General features: G+C 39.9%; 2 protein-coding genes across 2 annotated transcripts in view; both read left to right on the forward strand.

Moving 5' to 3' along the window:
- Positions 1–536: 536 nt before the first annotated feature.
- Positions 537–9,108, forward strand: dtl (denticleless E3 ubiquitin protein ligase homolog (Drosophila)). Its single transcript, XM_058612743.1, has 15 exons — positions 537–761; positions 2,148–2,285; positions 2,386–2,478; positions 2,559–2,620; positions 2,748–2,868; positions 3,464–3,529; positions 3,655–3,770; positions 3,888–3,961; positions 4,238–4,344; positions 4,451–4,555; positions 5,288–5,400; positions 5,499–5,588; positions 5,762–5,885; positions 6,113–6,744; positions 8,227–9,108. Exons 1-15 carry the CDS (start codon positions 710–712, stop codon positions 8,290–8,292), a joined length of 1,959 nt encoding a protein of 652 aa, XP_058468726.1. The 5' UTR covers positions 537–709; the 3' UTR covers positions 8,293–9,108.
- Positions 9,109–10,323: 1,215 nt separating this feature from the next.
- ppp2r5a (protein phosphatase 2, regulatory subunit B', alpha isoform) overlaps positions 10,324–21,583 on the forward strand; it is a 28,713-nt gene continuing 17,453 nt past the window's right edge. Inside the window, exon 1 of the mRNA XM_058612744.1 lies at positions 10,324–11,357. Within this exon, the coding sequence (XP_058468727.1) occupies positions 11,210–11,357 (148 nt within the window). The 5' untranslated portion in view covers positions 10,324–11,209. The remainder of the gene's footprint in view (positions 11,358–21,583) is intronic.

Genomic DNA, 21,583 nt, shown 5'->3' on the forward strand with positions numbered 1-21,583 from the left:
AAAGGTTCAACTATGTGAGGAATGAGCTTAAAATCACGATAAAGCAATAAATATATTTCACAGAATTTCAAAAAAGTGTTTGTTATAAAATGGATGATGTACATTCTCACTAAACGTGCTCATATATATGTATCATTATGTATACATTGATATTAAGGGATGGGCCTCATGATGGGAACTCATGTGGCCCATGGGCCATGAGTTTGAGACCTCTACTGAAAAATGCCCTATGTTGCATTTTCAAATAAACGATATCTGTAAAATTTGAATTAAAAAAATGAGAATGTATATTTTGTTTATATATTATATTATTATTATTATATTATATATTTCGTTTATGTGACATATTTCAATATATTTGTGTTTACTAGGTCTGTATAGGCTACTTTATGTTGAAAGAATTGAGTGTGGTTAAGGGTTAATTATGGCAAACTTGACGAAAAAACGAAGCCGACACAAAGAAAGCGGATGTGTAAATGCTGCTGGAGCGGAAGTGGCTGCTGTTTCCACCAATGACAGCGGGAGACGCGGGTTTAGCGGGGGATTCAGTCGCGGTGTGTTCGCGGGAAACAGAAGCAGCAGCAGCAGCAGAAGAAGAAGTAGTAGCAGCAGCAGCGACTTCAACGCGGAAAAAAAGAACACTGGATTACTTTTTCTGTACCGATTTTAAAAATAATAACTCCAGATCGTGCGGTGCCGGAGTGCAGTGATGCTTTTCCGCTCTATTGTTGACAGAGAAGTGGGCAGACGGAGGCAGAATGGTGAGATTATAATCCGCGCTTGTGTTTATTGCGTGGACGCAGCTAAAAGCGACTGCACGCTAAATTCACGTGTAGATTTAGTGTTTTCATGCACTTCAAACAAAGAATAATAGATTTTGTAATGAATTATGTGTAAAAAATACACAGATTTCCCTCTAAATAGATCAGTCGTGCTGTTTAACAGTCGATGCAAATGGAAGCTATTGTACAGTGGCCTATAGACATGACTCATATGACTTTATACCACACAAAATATAAATTTATGTTTTTGAATTTGATCTTGTCATGCAATTTCAGCCTAAAATAACTGCCCATTAGGTCAGTGACTGCACTGAGAAACCACAAAGTAGATTGGGGTGTGTCATTGACACTCAAACCAGTGCAAATGTCTAGTATAATGTCCAAACCCCAAAAGACATTTACTACTACTGCTTATTAAGGCCGACAAAATCATGTTGGTTAAACATGAGTAAATTGATTATTTTGGTGATTGAAATTGTTGCAGTCTGAATTAAGTGCCAATAGTGCCAACTTACATATGAATTAGTTGATTATTTGTTGCGGTTCAAGGAAAAAGTGAATCTTGTTTGATCCAAATGTGGAGCTCCTTCTCTGCAGAACAAAGTATTAAACCAATGAGGGAAATTATGTGAGAATTATGCAAAATTGTGTCACAATGCTGCACTTTTAATTTTTATTAAACCTTTATTTAACCAGGATAAGACTCATTGAGAGTGTCTCTTTTACTGGCCAAGACAGGCAGCAGCACAGTTTACAGTTACAGACATTAACAACATTAAAACAGCAGCACCATAATCATCATGCATGTAAGAAATAGACAGTAAATGGATTAAATAAACCGTTGGCTCAGTGACAGTTAAAATCAGTTACAAACATCTACAGCCAGAAGTCTGTGTCTCAAGGTCTTTAAAAGTGTCCAGTGAGACCAGATCCTTCAGTTTAAGGTAAATTTGCAGAGCGTTCCAGTTACAGGGAGCGGCTAACTTAAAAGCACCTTTTCCATGCATCAAATCCTGTGAACTAAGACCATAATAAATAGTAAAAACCCATAGATATGATAGGAGCAGACCTAAAATACATTTATTTACATAGCTTAAATATTTAGTTAGGACCTAAACCTTTCTAAACCTTTTACTTTTACCATACAATTCAAATAATTCTCACTTTAGTGAACGCAGCTTTCCTTATTTGTGTCTTAATTGTATAAATTCATCTCATGGACTAAACTGTACATGTACCATGAAAAGCCAACATCATGGCAAAAAAAACACAAGCAGAAGATTCACAGTAGCAAGCAAACGTACAAACAAAGTTGTGTGTACTAATGTGACGGCAGCATCTTACTAAACAATCTTTCCTGTGCAGCCCTCCCCGCAGACCCTCGGCCCAGGTTTCCTCTGAGTTCTCTGCTGCACGGCTTCCAGTGTGTGCGGCACGATGAGCACATCTCGCACGGGAACCTCGGGGACTCCGTGCCTCCGTTTGGATTAGCGTTCTCCTCTGGTAACCCACCTGCATTTTACCGTCACAGGACGTCACTGGTGTTTGTTGTCATATATTTAACTAACTGACACACTCTCTCGCTCCTCTTGTTTCTGTTTAGTCGGGGATCCGCAGAATATCCTCGCAGCAGCTAATGAAGAAGGCATTGTTAGAATCTACAACACGGAGAGCAGAGAAAGGGCGCTTGTTAAAGGTTTGTGAGACTCATTTGTTCACAGCTGCCCTGTCTATCATTAGAATACAGTAGAAACTAATAGTGTATGAACTTTTCAGAATGGCTGGCTCATGAGAATGCAGTCTTTGACATTGCGTGGGTACCAGGAGAGCCTCAGCTGGTGAGTGTACATTGTCAGTCAGTGACATTTTAACTATGTTACATTGCTCCTGTTTGCATATTTTCCTCCAGTTTATTTATTTTTTGCATAGTAGGCACATTGTTAACTCTTGGTGCATCCTCCTCAGGTGACGGCCGCAGGTGACCAGATGGCCAGGCTATGGGATGTGAAGTCAGGAGACATGTTAGGAAGCTTCAAAGGTCACCTCTGCAGCCTCAAGTCGGTTGCATTCACACCTCAAGAAAAAGGTACGTTACACATCTGACCAAATGTATTGCAGGAGGGAAAGTTACATGCCCTGTTCTCAGTGACAGTTCATAGACGATATGATGTAATGTTTTTCATTTCACACCACAGGGTGGAGCAATAGTTCTAAAAGCCAAAGTGTGTGTAAAAGTATCATTTTAGATTAAATATTGTCTTGATCTATACATAGCATCATATTCTACTGACTGAAGGAAACACAGTAATCAGTTTAAATATGTCATTCAAATGAAAATGAGAATAAATTATGTAAAAATAAATGACTATTCTCTCTCGTATCGCATACCCTATCTTAGTCAAAATTTCAGTCAAAATAATAGCTATATTGGATATTTATATAAAATTGTTAAGCACTTTTGTGCTTAAATGCATAACCATAACATAAATCACCAAAATAATGTGCCGAAATGCTATTGTGTGTTTTACTTTTCATTAATTGCAGAGTTTGTGAGAGGATTTAGGATTTGATTTGCTGCACAACATAAATCTTAACTTTCAGCCATGGCAATTTTCCAACTGCACTGTTTCACATTTTATTTCAAACCTCTCCTGAAGCTGTGTTTGTTCTCAATTCAACAGCCGTGTTCTGCACTGGAGCCAGAGATGGAAATATTATGGTCTGGGACACCAGGTGCAGCAAAAAAGGTAGAGTTTGAATTCACTTACGACAATTGGTGATATGTTTTTAAAAAAATCGTTACTTAGGGCAAAAACATACAGTTTGTGGTTATTTATTTAGTTGTGTGATCGTATCCTGTCTTCCTCTCAAGACGGTTTCTACAGACAAGTGAAACAGATCAGCGGCGCTCACAACAAAGCGGACGCGAACCCTCTCTCCAAGACCAAGAAGAGACGGAGCAGCGCGCGTGGCATGGCTCCAAGTGTGGTGAGTTTCCTCAACACCTGACACTGTTTACTTTACTGCAGTGAAACAGAGACTTGGAACGAGTCGAGAGGTGAAAAATGATCTTCAGACGTTTCTTCCTCTTCTCCTTATTTACAGGACACCCAGCAGAGCGTAACGGTGGTTTTGTTTCGGGATCAGCACACGCTCATCTCCTCTGGGGCCGTTGACGGGTAATAAACCACGTCGTTATCAATGATTCAGCATGTTTATGAATGATTATTATGATAATTTAAGGCTGCAATGATGAATTAATCTATTAGTCAACTAATGTGAATAATTTTGTTTTGTAAACAAAACAAGACATTATTTTAAGGTTTGGGAAACACACATTTTCTGACATTTCATGGATCAAACAACTATTTGATTTATCGACAGATTGATTTATTATGGAATATAATTGTTAGTTGCAGATCTAAATGTCTTTTTTCTTCCATTTTATTCCTCAGAGTAATCAAACTGTGGGATTTGAGAAAGAACTACACCACACACCGTCAGGATCCTGTTCCACTGCAGACGTACCCGTACCCGGGTTCTTGCATGCGCATGAGACTGGGTGAGTTTTGTGCCGCACTGGAAATCGAATTGTAAATAATTTTAATTCATGAAAAAAAAAACAAGCTAAACATTGTTTTGTGTGTGTGTGTGTGTGTGTGTTGCAGGTTATTCGGGACTCGTTCTGGACTCCACGCGATCTAACGTCATGTGTAACTGCACGGACGACAACATCTACACGTTCAACGTCAGCGGCACAAAGACGGCTCCAGGTAAACGAGAGCGGAGCCAGGGCGTTTCCTGTTAACTGACACAATACCGTTGTTTATCACTAGATGGGGCTGCAGGACTTGCGCCCTTTGAGGAGCAGGGGCTGCATCTGTTTAATGCATATAAAACGTGGAGGTGCAGGGACTTTGTGTAGCTTTAATCAGGAGCTTTAAATGTGGTTAATGTCTAATGTTACATAACTGGGCAGCTGATCACGGCTGAATCAGCTGGACAGTATTTGACCGTGTGGGGCTGGCAGCCATTTTGAAGCACTGAACAAACCACTGCAGCTCTCAGTTAATGGAATATAATGAACTTTATTTGTATCGCACCTTTCATACAAGGATTGCAGCTCAAAGTGTATCACAAAAAATAAAACAACATTTAAAAAAAAAAAAAAAAAGTCAAAAACCCTGTTTTAACTTTGAAGTAAAACAAAAGATGCAAATAAAACAGTAAGTTTAAAAGTCCTCTTTTAGCTTATTCATTTATTTAAGGTTCTTGCAAAGACAGAAGAGCAATGTGATTAAAAAGGAAAAAAGACAGCATCATATAAAGGCAAGTCTACAAAAATGAGTTTTAAGAAGTGATTTAAAAAAAATGACACTGGTTTAGCAGAAGAGAGGTAAGTTGTGGATTTTGGACTTTGGATTCTTCATTTATTGTTTGTTATTGTGTTTATTTAGTCTTTTGTGTGCTGTTATGCTTAGTCTCTGCTTGTCTTTCTTCCACAGTGACCATATTCAGTGGCCACCAGAACTCCTCATTTTATGTCAAGTCCACGATTAGCCCAGATGATCAGTTCTTGGCCAGTGGCTCAAGTGACAATAACACATACATTTGGAAGGTAATGTATTTATTTTCATTTACTCGGATAAAATGGGAATCCTTGTTTTAGTTTACAGTGACTCAGGTTTTTCAACTATTTCATTTGTCCTCTCTTAGATCTCTGACCCTCAGTATCCTCCCATGACGCTTCAAGGCCATAACGAGGAAGTGACATCTGTGGTGTGGTGCCCGACAGATTTCACCAAGGTACGACGGCCAACCTCAGTGACTCAGCTCCCGCTCTGTTAGCGTTGTGATCTCTCTCCCGTTTCCTTCTTCCCCGAGACCTATGATTGTTTTCCTGGTGTTAAGCGGAGTGGTTGTTCTTGGTCAGGACGCCGGATTTCGGCTCTGTGTAATCTCCGCTGCTCTGTTGGCAGATTGCTTCCTGCTCCGATGACCACACAATTCGGATCTGGAGGCTTCGACGGGAAATGGATGGAGCCGAGTGTGCAGTGGGAGCAGCCAACCTTGTGGGCTGGGCGCGTCCTAAACCTCCCACAAGTCAGTATTTCAATAACTGACATAAACTATCTTTTAGCTACTACATAATCACACAGTATGTATGTGTTGTCTTTAATTTTGCTGCAGTTTTACTGGTATTATTGATTCCTTTTCTGTGCGTGTCTGCCTCGGCATGTGGAAAAACAGAAGAGCTTAGATCTCTGCTTTTCTGCCCTTGAATACAACATTTCTACTGGACTAATAAAGGTGTCTGGTTTTTTTTTAAGGGCCTTTAATTGCAGCTGAGACAACTCCTGCCAAGACACAGAAGTTGCAGAGCCTTGGAGGACTGGCCTCCCCTCAGCAAGCGTCCTGTGCTCCCAGTGGAGCCGCCCTTCCGTCCCCCTCCAGCACCATTTCACCTGCACAGTCTCACGACACAAAGTCTGCTGCTGTTCGCCAGAGGACGCCGTCGTCCATCAAGCAGTGGTTATCGCCGAGCCAAGGCTCAGTCAGTCAGGCCAGCCCTCCTCTCCGCAGGGTCCTGAGCCTGTGTCCCCAGAGTCCGATGGTCAGCGCTTCTCCCAGCGAGCGACGGGCCAAACGCAGGCTGGAGACGGGTGCGTCTGTGGGCTGTGAGGATGCGGAGCAGTGTGACTGCGTTACTGAACTTTACCCCGCAGCCAAGAGGAGCCGGGCCCCGTCCGGTATCTGCTGCCCAGCTCAGGAGCGCACGGTACAAACGGACTGTCACACAGAGGACAAGCAAGCCTCATCTGGCAAGGAGAATTGCTCTTCCGGAGGAAAGGACTGGCTCTCTGTTATGGGCCAGAAGATGAGGAAAGGTCACGGAAGCCCGAGTAATTCCAGAAGTCCCAGTGCCTCGAAGAAACTGGAGGGCAAAGCACCAGCTTCACCGGTAAGTACCAAACTCCAAGGCTTAGTGAATCTGTGTTCTGTAATACCAGGTTGCCTTAAAGCTGCAGTGCGTAACTTTTTGTTTAGTCTTCATGGACAGAAGCATTGTTATTTGTATGCTGCTCCTTCATCTGAAAACGGGCTCGGTCAAATAATATTGTCTAGGGGTGTCACGATCTCAATTGTAAATCGAATATTGATTGAAGGGACGTCACGATCTCGACCTTCAAAAGCAAAGGTTAACCACGCCCCCAGTGTGATGTCCTGCAAACACAACGTTGTAGCCATTGCAGCACGACTACACGTTACCTCCTCCCGCTAACCTGAAGCTGCTGCCAGCTAATAGTAACCATGGCAACTGCAGATTTGGGAAACACATTGACCAAACTCCTGAATCAAGAATTGAATCTAATTGTGACCTTAAAATCACTATGAAGACCTGACTGAGGGTGTGTTTCTGTGTATACAGCAGCAGCGCAGGGGTGGGCGGGACAAGAAGTGTTTATCTAGTCAAACTTCTGAACTACCAGGATTTTAAGCAATAGAATTCAATTCACCTTTGAAATAATCTGTTGGCTCTTTTTGTTTTCAATCATACTCCAAACTCTTTGCAGCCGTCTTGCTTTACTCGCGCAATCTTGCCAATGCCTCTGATTGTCTTGACATAAAACTAATTGCGTACTGTATGCAGCATGGGGCACGATCTCTAAAACACTTTGTGTGAACTAATTTGACAATGGTTTAATTATATCTAATTAATGTTTGCTTATATGTAAAAGTCACGCAATACAGTTATGAATAAATCTTTTTTAGGGATGGGAATTGGTATGGGTCGGATATTAGACGGATAAATATGTCAAATCCCATACAATACAAAAATCCTATTTATCGCATGCTTCACTATGCAGAGACTACATAAAAATGTAAAAGAAAATCAGCTAAAGCATTTTAGCTGAGTTATGTTTGGGCTGTTTATTTCTTCTTTTTGGGGAGAGCAATATTTGTTACACAGTTGGAGAATTATGCCTTTTGAAATGACTCGGCACAAATGGTTTCATAGTTCATAAATGGTCTAAAATGACTGTATGGGACTAATATCTGCATCAATAGATACTCAAGTTTGTGATATCGGTATTGGACACAAAAAGTGGTATCGTCCCAACCCTAATCTTTTCCCTGAACAGCCTTAAGCATTTGTTTAACAGAAGAGAGACTCGCAGTGAAGACAGAAATGTGTTATTTCCTCTGCCTGTGCCTTGTTATTAATGCCTTCCTTCAGTTTCATTTACTTGGAATGTTGCCAGTCTTGAATAACTGCAATTCAAAAGAAAAAGCATACTTGAAGAATGATTGTATGTTGACTGATGCCTGTCCCTACTTCCTTATCTGTGCCGATGTTGACACGTGCATGTGTCATATTTGAACATTATCTATAAAAGAGGACTGCAGCGGTTGACGTTTTTCATATTTCTTTGTTTTACAGACAATCCGTTCGCCACAGACAATGAAGAAAATCTCCACATATTTCATGAGGCAGACTCTGGACTGACCAGCTGGAGCCAAACAGATGTTCTGTGCTTTTGTATAAAATGCTGTGTTTTTAGTTTGGGTATTTTTATGAGGGAGACACAGATGATAAGAACACTGGTTAAGGTCCAGGTTACGTAAGTATAAAAACCTGAGCTGCATGAAGATAAAAAAGCAAGTCATACTAAATATTTTATACAAGAGAGTCTGCCTATGTATTTTTTTTTTATTATTATTATTATTATTATTAAATTGGGTCATGGGTATTTGCATTTCCCTCCTACACCATGTTCTGGTGCTCTTCAATTACTAAGGTAGCATTCTGCAGAGATAATAATCACTTCCTGCAAACCTGGTAACTTTATAAGAGACATTACATGTACAAAGGAGACCCTGAATACTGTGCAATAATTAGGTTAAGGAGAATAACATGGCATTACTCATCAAAGTCATAGAAAAAAATATATTTGTCCACAGGTGTGGCTGTTTTAGAAGAAAGAAAGTACAGCTTGTTTGCTCTGCGGCCTTTTTATCAACTTCACTAAGATTTAAAGTGTAAGCTGGTCAGAGATAAGCTCAGCAGCACTTTGTATGCATGCCATTTGTATTTTCATTTCTTGTTTTTTTTTCCCCCTCTCCCTGCATTGGTTTTGATGTTTTACTCCCAGTGTTGCATGTACTGTATATAAAAATCAACTGATTGTCATTTTTCTTGAGCAAACACTCAAGTTGTTTATATGTACAAAATAACCAATGGTTATCAATTGGTTTGTTTGTATTTAATTAACAAGGGGCTCGATGTGGCCTTACCTTATTAAATGAAAATCAGTTTTCATGATCTTGGTTGTATATTCTTTATTTATGTTTGTTACAATGAGCAGTGTTTTGTGATGAGAAATGTTTATATACTGTAGATGTTCCCAGTGCAACAAAAATGAATTGAAAGTCTGCAGGTTTACAATTTTGCAATCATCCAAGCCACAGAATTTAGATTGTACTTTAATGTTTTTATGCTCCTTGATCTCAGATCACACATAATGGGTGATGTTTGGGGGACGACTATAGCAACTTTCTCTAATATAACAACAATCACCCATAACATAACAAATTACGTTATTGGCTAAGAGTAAATATCTTCCTTACAAGTTTTTTTTTTATCAATTAATTACATACTATCTCAGTGTCTACATTACAATAATTTGTTTTTTAAATGACAGTTCAACTATAATTGAGCTAGTCTTAGTCGGACTAATATATCTGGACAATGTGATTCATAGTCGGATTACTCCTGCATGTATATGTTTAGTCCGACTTGGCATTCCGCGCATGCACCAAAATTTACTCCCCAGTTTTTGACCTGGAAGTAGAAGGAGACGGCGTATAAACTGCAGTACTGGACAAGACAGCAACCACAAGAGCCATGCTCCATCTAATTTGTATCATGATTAACATGTACAGCAGGTACAGAACATACACAGTTGCAGTTCGCAGTGTGCAGTTCAGAATTGATTCAACTGATTGTGCTGTGCCAATCTTAGCTGATATAGGGGTAAAGGCGGGGTCACACCCTGGACAGATCACCAGTTCATAGTTTTTGAATCTATCGCAAACGGTCTAGGAGTTACGGTAATGAGAAGTACGCATGCCACATCATGTCAGTGGTGACAGGATTGGTAATAGAAAGGTTACCTTGAAATTCATTGGCGGCCACATGAAATCAACTGGAGGGCTGCAAGTGGCCCACGGGCCATGAGTTTGAGACCTCTGTCAGTATGAAATGACAGAAGGTGGATATGATACAAAATTACTGGATTGGTTCAAAAAGTGTGATTGTACTGTATATCTTCCGCAACGAGAACGTACGAGGTGTTAATATTGGTGCAGATAAAAGAAACCACAGCTGCCACTCCTCATTCAACTGCTCCAAGTCACCTATTTGTTTTCCCACGTCACGTGTTCACCCGCCCCTCTCTTTCTCTGGCCAACGATTAGTTGAGAAGTTTCCAGCGTTTGATTCTCGCACTGCCATTGGCCGGCGCAGCTGTCAGTCAGTGACGTCTGCCTGTCAGGCTCTGTGGTCCACCACCAACAGCCGAAGAGAAGCGACAGATCGGCGGCACAGGGAGTTACATGTCTGCATTTTCAGCGCGACGTCCGCCAGTTTGTTGTCTTTGAGGACGACTGGTGGAGACTGAGGCTGCGCATTAAAGCCAGGGAGGATTTCCAGTTAAAACCGGGTCACCGGGCTAACTTTTTAGTGCTGTAAATGCGATTCAGCCGTCGAGCCATTTTTGAACTCCATCGATCGCGGATAGTTCTTGTGAAAACACACTCACCGGAAGTGTTGCTGGGATTAAAAAAAAACACAAAACTTGAAGACTCGCACGATACGTTTCTACGAAGAAATATCTTCACACGGCGGGGCATTTTTTACTCCGTAACTTCTCCCCCCTCTGAAAAGCGGTGCAAACTGTTCCAGTGACGTACATTAGCGTAAGCTAATTCCAGCCAGCTAGCTAGGTGCAGCAGTTAGCATCTTAGCAGTTTGCTCCTGCGGGTGCTTGAGGTAACTTTTGATGACAATGTCTTTCGTGCGTTTTACAACAGGTGGACCATTTGCAAACACAATGAAGCATCAGGAACTGTCGTAAATTTAGAAACTCGGATCGTTTCAGTCTGCCGTTTGCTGCTACAGGAAATGCCATGCGTTGTTAGGCTTTTTAGTTCGTGTTTTAAGGATATTTTCCCATCATGATGCAGCAGTGTAACCCCGAATGACATGTCGACTAATACGAATTAACACTACAGCTGGATAAGCTTCAAGCCGTGCCGTTTGATTTTCCCACTTTTTTGCCGAGGTGAAGCGGAAACCTTGCAGTCTGCCCAGAGGAATAATACCATTGCTTGTGCGAAGTCCGCCCGTCAGTTCATGCGTCAAAATGTCGGCCATCTCTGCATCCGAGAAAGTGGACGGGTTCACGCGAAAGTCCATGAGGAAGGCCCAGAGACAGAGGAGATCCCAAGGCTCTTCTCAGTACCGCACCCACAGCGTTCCGGTGGAGCTTTCACCGCTGCCACAGCTCAAAGGTACAGTAAGAGGATGAAGGGGTCTGCCGCTTAAAATAGGCAAGTCTGTCAGTATTACCTGTGTACGATGTGTCCCGCTGGATCAGCAACAAGTGCGGTAAACACGTGAAAGCAGTTTCAGAATTATACTGTATGCAGGTCACACGAGGCAGGAAACCGTCTCAGTCCATTCATACTGTGGTTTATCGTCCATTTTCCCCTAAATGTGACCGTCATTTTCAAAATCGACATCTTGTGCTATTGAGACAAACTGCTCAGGAAAATATTTCCATATGTAATTAAATTGAGATTTTTTTTTCTCAAACGTGATTCTTTTTGCAAACATTGTTACCGCCTCCTAGTGGCTATTCGGTGAACTATAATTTCCCTGTTAGATTCACCTTGATAAATGGAAGACTACATCAGCTTTATATAGTATACGGTATATGTGCATGACTGGAAAGATGCAACACTGTTAAATCACTTATGGAATATATTAACACTTTTCCCCATTACAAGTGATGGTAAAATAATGATAATAATAAATAAATAAATAATTTACCACGATCGGCTTATAGTGGGAGCTGTTTATTATAATGTGCAATAAAACCTATATTATCTGTGCACAAACCAACCATAGTCAAACTCACTCTACAATTGTGAACACATCTTCAAACATTTCACTCTGTTAGGTGTTACACAGGGAATAATAAAAAAGTTGCACAGCTGTCTACAATAGTGGATTTGTGCTCAGATGCAAATTAGCTTCTCTTGAGCAGCCTGGAGCTGAATTGACATGTAGCAGCACAACCAGAATAATCTTGATCTACAGTTTTTGCATTAAAAAACAAACAAACGCATTCCCATTTGACCCAATCAGTGAGATACCTCGTTTGTATTCAGGTGAATGGGAAAATTATTTGGGAAATGGTTGACAGAACTCCCGACTGCTGTGTTTTTCCTCTTGTAGGATGATGGTGATATAGACTGCTTAAAATAAATACAATCAGAATCTGCTTTATTGGCCAAGGAGTACCACATACAGGGAATTTGACTTTTTGTTTTTTGCTCACTGTGTAACTTTAATTGTGTTAAAGAAGACACAACAAGGACATTCGACAGACAACTGAGTGACAATAAGTTAACAAACTGACATTGTTGAACAAGTTAAGGATATGTGGGGCAATCCCTTTCTCTTCTGCTTGACAAGTTTATATGGTTTAATGTTGCCAACCATTTCCAGTGCAAACATGCTGAAGTATCACTCAAATCCTGTGCCAGGGGCAGAATGGCTGGGACATATCATTGAAGAAGCATGAAGCTGGCTTGACTCGGGTCAATTTATTCCCATGCACCAGCCAAATAATTTCTGCATGAATGTGTGCTTGTTAGGAACCTGATGGTAACAAGCTGCTTGATCCAAAGCCATTACTAAAGTTTAGTCACAATTAGGGTTGCACATTCCATGCATCTTTTTTTTATTTAGAATTTTTAAACATAATTTAACAATTTGTCACAGAGTTTGTCACAGTTGTGTCTGATTCAGAACTGTTAAAATGCATTTCAAAAGTAGTGATCCACTAGAAGTAGCATCATGGCTGTAGCTGCACTGTTCTGTCTGAGTTGTGACGGTACGTCCCGGTGAAGGTGCTGCTTCATCTAGCTTCGTTTACTTCTTCTCCTGCTAATTACATAATGCTTTTGGCCAATGTGTGCCATTTGCTGGTATAAATTGTAACTACACTGCATGTTGGGGTCCAAAGTTGTATTTTCACAAAATGAAAACATTAGAATCACATGAGATGGATTCTTTTGAAATGATCAGTGGTTGGCGTTTGTTTTGGGGACATTGTATAAGAGACAGCAAAAATGCATTAAGTGATGCATGCACAATATGGGTAGCCTGTATTAATTTTAGAGAGTCTGTTGTGAGTTGATGCAGAACTCTGTTGTAGGTGGAGGTAGACATGTGGGGTGAAGGTCAGGTTAAGTATGGCATGTGACCTTTTATCAAGGAGTCTGTTCCTTACCTGTCAAGTGTAGTGCTGCTCTTTATAAAAGGAGAAATACCTCAGGTATTACTGGCCCTGGCAGCAGCAGTGTTATTGTTTTCACCTTGTGTGTCCTGGAGACTCCCACTGAAGCCGGAACTAACGCAGACATGGTTTTTGAGTATTTTGGCAGATGTTGATGTTTCTGGACATGGACACATTTTGTCTCCAACCCCGAAATATAGAGGGATCAAAATGAAGGCCATGTCATACAAAAAAAACAATCAAATTAAAAGTGAATTAAGCATTTTCAAGAACCGGTGATGTGACACTCTAAGCACGCACCCGACTAGATACCTGCTTTGTGTGTTCCTGTAGCCTGCAGTTAAATGGGACACTCCTGAGCCTGCATACAACTGTGTTTATTTAAGTTCCATGCACAACAGTGTGAGTATTTCCAGTGTTTACTTTAGCATGTTTTCACAAGCAATTTCTCAAGCGCAGCAACCATCTTGGATTGTGCTATAAGCTATAATAATACAGGTGAATGGAACTATTGAATTGTAGTTTTGGCCAACTAATATGCAGTATTACAGTGTATAAAACAATCATTTATTGAGAGCATAATGCTATTTATAGTTGTCAGAACTGTTGAGAATTTCCAGAGTATGAAGGTGGTGCACAACACTTATGTTGACTGGACTTAAATTTGCTTACCCATGTACTGTAGACAAGTCTCAACAGTTTGTCAGCAGTGGTGATGTTATTTGGGAAAAAGCAGAAACCTGCCTGGTCAAGTAGTTGGAGCTTTTCAGCATGATGCAACTTCTCGAATGCTGAAAACAAAACCCGCCACAAACAAGTCGGTTTCACTGCTGTCATTCAATTTTAAAATACCGGATTGATCACTTTTTCTTTTCTTTTTTTTAGATTCTTATGTGAGCTGATGTCATCGATGTATGAGACCGTTATTGGCACCATGTAGGAAAAGGCTTTTAATGAGCCATACCACAAATTTCCTACTAATAAACTGGACTGTGAAAACTATAATTATATTGCTAGTAATTATATGAAATATCTGTGATGTTATGTTTGTCCTTCATTATAGAACAATACTCGGGGTATTGATTCACTTAACCCCTTCTAACCCCACTGTTTCTCTCTCACACGCACACAACTTTATTAACCAGTGATTGGGCTGGCTATCAGGCATACCTTGTCACGCCTTGACATAGTGCATTGAATGTCAGGATTTAGTGTTATCATGTTAGCCATTTATATAACTACAGAGCTAAGGTAATGTTTGTTGATAACACAGTCTTGATTTCAAGTCCACTTGTTGATTTATTCTGCGGCTGTTTCGTCAGTGCATTAAGCTCTCCATTGTCATGGATGCCAAACTTTCTATATATATTTTGGATCTTTCATTTATTGTATATTCACTGTGTATTATTTGTTTAATAAGTGTGAGTCCTTAAATAGTAAAATCCTGTTACCGCCTTCATTTGAACCCGTAGGATGTTTGCAGGACCAGTCATAATTATTCCAACTTGTTTAAATTCACTCACCATCTGTCGTGTCTGTAGTATAATCACAGTTCACACAAATATGTGCTAACAAACAGGTTGCATGCTCCGGCATCTCTCCCCATATGTGTAAGTGTATGAAACAAAACAAAATGGTGGTACTGGTATTGTTTTTATCTGCAAATATGTGCTAACAAACAGGTTGCATGCTCTGGCATCGCTGTCCGTGTGTGTAAGTGTATGAAACAAAACAAAATGGTGGTACTGGTATTGTTTTTATCTGCTCGCAGTGTTGGACTTTATTAACACAGTTAAAAAAGCCAGGAAATAAGAAGTAATTGACCATAGCCCTTTTATATTAAATCAAGTATCCTTACATGGGTTTATTCCTAGAGTAACATGACTAAGAAAAGAAATCTGTACAGCCGGGCATGTTTCAGGTCCTCAAAGATACACTGCAGAGATTCTTCATCCCTCCTGCAGTGGAGAGGTTCGAGTGCTTATAGCTACTGTTGGGTGATAGACACTGAAAAGATGAGTCACTCAGAGACCCAACATTGTTGCCATGGCAGCCATAAGCCTTGAGAGCAAGCCAGGGAAGCATTTTACTTTCCAAATGCAGCCTGCTTCTTTTATTTGGATATTTCTGTCTCAGGAGTGATATTTTGAGCTGAGTCGTGATTTCTAACCAGATCTAAGCACATGTTTGGCCAGTGGTGTATTTTTGTCAATAGCCTAAATATAGTTCATACGTTCACGGTATCAGTCAATGAGGAGCATTGCTTTGAAATTCTGTGATTGGTTCCCACACATGCATCTAAAAGACAGGGCTCTCTTTCTTTCTCTCATCAGTAAAGGCAACCGATCTCTTGGATCTATTAATTTAACAGATATGAAATTCAGCATGTCTTTTATGCATTTTAACATATTGCAATTTTTCTGTTACGTTTTAGCCACCTTAATTTGTTTTTCTGTTTTTTTTTTTACTCTGCATCCAATATTTGCCTATTGATTGACAAGAGTTGCACAGTGTTTCCATGCAGTCTGTCAGCTGAGGGCAAATCAATGATGAAAGGGATAAACCTTTTGTGTTGGACTGAGCTGGTGTTCTGTGTTTGTTTTGTCACTGTCATAAATGCGTGGCTTCTGACAGGTTAGCATTTGCATTTACCTATTTATAGTAAAGACTTAGTCGTGGTTCCCTGCTCATATAATGACCAACTTAAACCAGGGCTGGGTGTTGGAAAGATGTGTAATTGTCTTTTTCATAAACTGAATATATCATTTTTAATAGATTACCGAAAGGTGAGATTGTTGCTATATTATTATCTACAAAGTTTTTGGATCATAATGTCATTACTTGTGTCATGTCATGTGTGTCCATAAATGCAATGAGACATTCTGTCAATGAGTGTATGCGTGCTTGTACTTTGACAAAGCATGTGCCTTATGTTTTGTGTGATTGATATATCATTAACTTGTAGAATCACTATTATTTCAATTCCTTTTTTCAATTCACTTATTTATGGTGTTATTATGTGTCTTAATTGACTGATGCAATTGATCCAAACCTAAATATTTATCTTTCTATATCAAATGGCTCAGGATAAACATCAGTGTCACCTTAGAGAACCTGAAACCAACAGGTTATTTGACATTGGTGCTTCTTCTTTTAAATGTCCCGGTAACTGCTGACAGTGAGAAAAGAGGAATAGTGTGAACGTGCCCTTGCTGGACTGTTGGGGATTAATGAGCTGGTAACATGAATATAGAGTTGGACTTGTTGAAATCTATTAGCCAAGATGGATAAAGAAATTTGCTGCAGTGACCTTCTTTGGCCAGATCATCTGACGTTCATCTTTCTCAACAACTGTAGCACATGATCAAGTTTCAGAGTAATTCCCAGAGTAATGCAAGTTAACCAGCCTTAGTGGTTGCCCAAAAGGCATGTATTACCATTCATAGAACAAACATATAAAAATTAAAATGGCAAACCTTCTGAGGACTCTTATTCCCTTTCATGTTTGGCTCAACAAAGTCTGGTTGACTGTTTCCATCTTTAAATGATTCAAACACTCCAAAAACAAAACATCTTCCCATTTCAGAGGCTGAAATTGGACAGTTTCTGCACTACGATTTGACACTATCAAGTGTTGATCAAAATAGTAGATCATTTTAACCAATCGGCTAATAGATTGCACTTGTTTGCTGGTTGTCTTACTTCAGATTGTGTTTAATAGGTTGACCTGATGATCTCAGATGAGCAGGGGCACAAAGAAAGCAAATATTGGTGTCTAACATCTTTCCATGTACCCCGTCCCTACCTTTCTACATAGAAATGTAGATAGTGGAGTGACATTTTTTCTCAGCAGTCAAATTAAAAGATTTCTCTAAACAAAGATGGACAGCAGGCTAAATCAAAGCACATCCAGTTCAGCAGCTACAGTATGCCCTTGGCCATATTCTACACAATATCGAGGCTTTTTAATGTTTCCACACATCACTTTTGCCATCTGTATTGTTTTTGAAAGTGCTTCATCAATATGATCGGTGAAATGAGTGCAATACATTCAACCCAAATGTCTCCTTTGCATAATGTGCAGGCTGCAAATCTAAACCTCAGTCCTTAATTAAACCATAACCGGGGTGTCAGTATTGAGTTACAGAGCTGGTCGTGTCCTTGGAAAAATCTATTAGTGCTGCTTCTGAACCAGTCACAATATTTGAATATTTGTTTTAGCCGGAGACATTGAGCTGCAAATGTAATTACCTTTTCATGTAAGAATCTGTTCTATTGGACAGGTTACACAAGCACATTTAAAGTTTCCTAATGTGAGGAAGTCTGCCTAAACTCCTGTGTCTGTGTACCATGTGATGCCTGCAGGACTAACTTTCTCACTATTTAGAGGTCGTCTGACCTGCATAGTTTCCCTCAGTTTGTTTTGGTGTCTTTCTGCTTGGCTATAGTTCTATGAAATGTTGACAGCATGAAAAGGGCAGAAATTGGCGTGAAGTGGTTTTCACGTGGCAAGCTTTTGTGGGGTATGATTTGATACGTTTGTCGTATATTTGATTGTCCATATGTCTGGACAACCAGTGTTTCTACACCCATGTTGGTCATTGATCCATGTGGACACTACTGATCGGAGAAAATGCATTTCAGTATTAAAAAAAAAGAAATGCTGTGGTTGCAGAGCAGTGGCAATCATAATGTAAACTGAGGTCTTAGCTGCACATTATCAACTTGTCCTAGCTCTGAATTATATCTTTTTGTAGTGTTAAATGTTTAAAATAATGACCTTCAAACTTTTTTTTCCTCCAAATTTTTTTCCCACGAAGGCATCACTCACCTTCACGGTTGCAGTCACAAGCATCAGCAAAGCGCAATGTTCCCTGGGCACAGCACATCCATCAATCAATGTAGAAATGAAACATGCTATTTTAAAATGGAAAACGGTTGCATAACGGCCATTATCTTCACACACACCCTTGTGCAGTGTTGCATTCTGTTAAAAATGCAGGATGGTGCAGAAATTTGAGGCATCTGTTATGGGTCCAAGTCCATCAGTTGTTTTTTTTCTTAATTTTAAACTTGAGTGTGTTAACTTTTCCATACTTTTTAATTCTGTTCTTTCTATACTCAGTCACAGGTGACGCATAATGTAGTCACAATGTGTCTATTTCGAATTTATTTGAAAAAAGTATAGGTCATAAATTAGTTCGAACTTGATGGTTGGAAAAAGTGACAGCCCTAACCGCAACCCTTTTGCACAACTGTGTGCTCTGTGTCTGCACACAAAATATCTTAACTTACATCTCAGTTGTGATAAAAATAAATGTGATATATTTAAGCTATGATACTGCATGTACAGACAACACACTTGAACATAGATTATACAATATTCTTTTCACTTCCCCCCCCTTCCAATTTATTTTCCTGTAATTTATGTTTTGTTAATGGTGGTAGTGGAAGTTCTCTCTAACGCTTTCCTCCTAACATACATCTCCTGTTTTTTATAGGACTGTCTTCCAGTGAAGACTCGGGCCAAAGCTTATGTTTTATATCTCTTTTATACTCTTAACAATGGCTGTTCTGTGTTTAAGGCTCTGGTTGCTGTTTTTTTTAATCTGTTTTCCTCTTTTGTTGTTAATTAAACATTTCACAATGCATTTCCTCTGACGTCCGATGCACTGCTGTGGTTGACAAGCACATATCTGGACAGTTTCAGGGTTTTTGCGTCATAAAACTCAAATTTTATACTATTGTTGAAGTCGTTGACGCAGGACTGAGCGTTTTTGAAACATGGATCGCAGTCGCAGCGGTTGCTCCGAATACATTTTTATTAATTCTTGTAAAGGCAGTTAAATGTCAACACATGAAGAGAAGTTGTTGCATTTCGTCAAAATGAATACGCACTTATCGGATGTTGGAATAACAGCAGCATTGTACAGTGACATCCTGCCAAACATGGCTGGCTCTGCAAACACTGTACTTAACAGATCCCAACATAGTATTTCTTCCCCAGTGACAAACCAATGTGGTTTTCACCGTGTTTACAATAGAAATAAAATATAACCAGCATTATATGTCTACCACTCTATCCTCCACATGTGTCATGGGGCTGCTGGTTCCAATCCCAGCTGACATAGGTTGTACTGCAGGGTACACCCTGGACAGGACGCCAGTCTATGGAAGGGCCAACACGAACAGCCATTCACTCACACACTTAGACCTATGGTCAATTTAGAGACCAGCTTTGAATGGTCTTGGGAAAACATCACAGCGGATGAGCTTGAGCAACATTTAGTTTCTGCATGACAACAGCTGCAGTCTTCTTAAAATACAGAAGAGAATAGCTGTTGTTTTCTGTCTGTCGCTGCCACCCAAAATCAATGTGTACTTGCTGTGTTTGTAAGACACCAGCCGTCCTCTGTTTGTCAGTTTAGGGCACGTCTTTTTCAAGATGTTCAAAAGGTTACCTGGAAAAACGATACAACCTTTGGCTCCCCTTGTAACAACAACAATAGCGACAGTTCAGATAATTAGTAATTGTTTACTGTGTAATTTAAAGGTCTAAAAGGAATAATTATACATCTTGTACTGTATCCGTCTCCCAGCTTTTAATGCTACCACTTTCTTACTCATGGCAGTCTGTGGTTATGAAATAGCATGTTATTGTATCCAGATAATAGTCCTAAGTGATTCCTAAGGCCTGTTGTAAAACACTGTGGTCAGAATATACAATACTGAGAGATTAAATGTGTTGTGGGTATGATATGCATAAGAACTATCTCATTATTTTTTGGAATTTTGTAAACATTCAAATGCTGTGTTGTAAAGGAAATTGTGCAGCAAAGACTTATGTGATCACGTCGGCCCACTAGTGCTCACTGCTGCAGCAAGGAGGGCTTCTGCATTTAAATACTCCATAATGTCAATTTGCATATCTCTAAAACAACAATCCCGATAATATCTTAGGCGATTGCCCACCTCTAGTCTCGTCTCTGCTAATGTTCTTTGTGATTTTAAGATAAAACTCCTCAGGTGGGTAGTGAAATGTTATTTTTCTCATTCTCAAAAGCCGTGGGTTAGGGTTAGCCGAATCCACGTAGAGTGTTGTCAGCCTGATTAATTGGAATTACTCGCAGATGTTTTCTTCTCCCCTTGTTCTCTTTCATAGCTTCACAGTCCTAATGGAAATATTCTCCTCCCTCCCTCACTAAGCACCCCGAGGAGTTTGTGCACTAATGCATCTGTATCTAAAAATATCCAAAAATAGCCTCGCATTGAGAAAATCTTCCGCATGTCAGACTGTATTTAAAAGCGCCTAGTTCTTGTCTGGAGGATAAAGATAAATCCCCATCGTGATATACCAACCTGCTCTCGACAAAAAAAAGGAGTTTTGCTTATGCTTTACCTGCCGTAAACAAATGCTGTATTGATTATCCAACAAGAGTAAATACCTCCACAGCATAGATGTATAGTTTGACCTTTATGAAATTTATGTAATTTCTTTTCTTGCTCAGAGTTGCATTCAAGCAAACTGATTTATTGTTCACATTTACTCCCTGAAAATGGTTTCCTCTTGCCTGCAAACCACGGAACGTTTTGAATTATTCATGTCTGCCCAAAGAGATGACACCTAGCCCCACAAAAATCCACCACATACCACTCCACAGGGAACAAATATTGAGCTGCCCACTTGACAGCAACATTAATGCTGCAGGCATCATGGCCTCCTCCATTCTTATTTCAGTTTGGTATCCAGTCTGCCCTTTCAGCATGGAATCATCTTAGTATTCAATACTATGGGAAAATTGGCATTAAGACAGAGTACTGTGTTAACAAGTCAGCTCGGGGTAGTTGCACACAGATGTTACATTCAGTCGGCGTCAGCAGGCTGCCTGTCTGAACTATAGATTTTGTTGCGTAAGTACTGCATAAGCTGTCAGCACCACTGGAATATTTTCTCTAGCTGTGAAAAGTTTTTCGCTGTCTGTCTGTGACTGTGCAATGTCCCCATGCCACACTATTTCATGATCTAATGCCTGATCACTTGCATAAAGTTGCTTACTAAGACACCGCAACACAATCACTTCTCCCTCCTCTCCTCTAACTGTCAAACATTCTGTCTAAAAGGCGCTATTCAGTTTACCTGCACATTCATCATGACATCAAAGCAACTCATTCTTTTTGTCAATGTATATAATCAATTTTAGAGAAATTGGT

Source organism: Solea solea, chromosome 17 (genome assembly GCF_958295425.1).
Source record: "Solea solea chromosome 17, fSolSol10.1, whole genome shotgun sequence".
Taxonomy (NCBI): Eukaryota; Metazoa; Chordata; class Actinopteri; order Pleuronectiformes; family Soleidae; genus Solea; species Solea solea.

Coding starts and splice junctions, on each gene's coding strand:
- dtl (XM_058612743.1), top strand. CDS start 710: ATGCTTTTCCGCTCTATTGTTGACAGAGAAGTGGGCAGACGGAGGCAG. Junction 762..2,147: donor GGGCAGACGGAGGCAGAATG/GTGAGATTATAA, acceptor TTTCCTGTGCAG/CCCTCCCCGCAGACCCTCGG. Junction 5,886..6,112: donor GCGTCCTAAACCTCCCACAA/GTCAGTATTTCA, acceptor TTTTTTTTTAAG/GGCCTTTAATTGCAGCTGAG.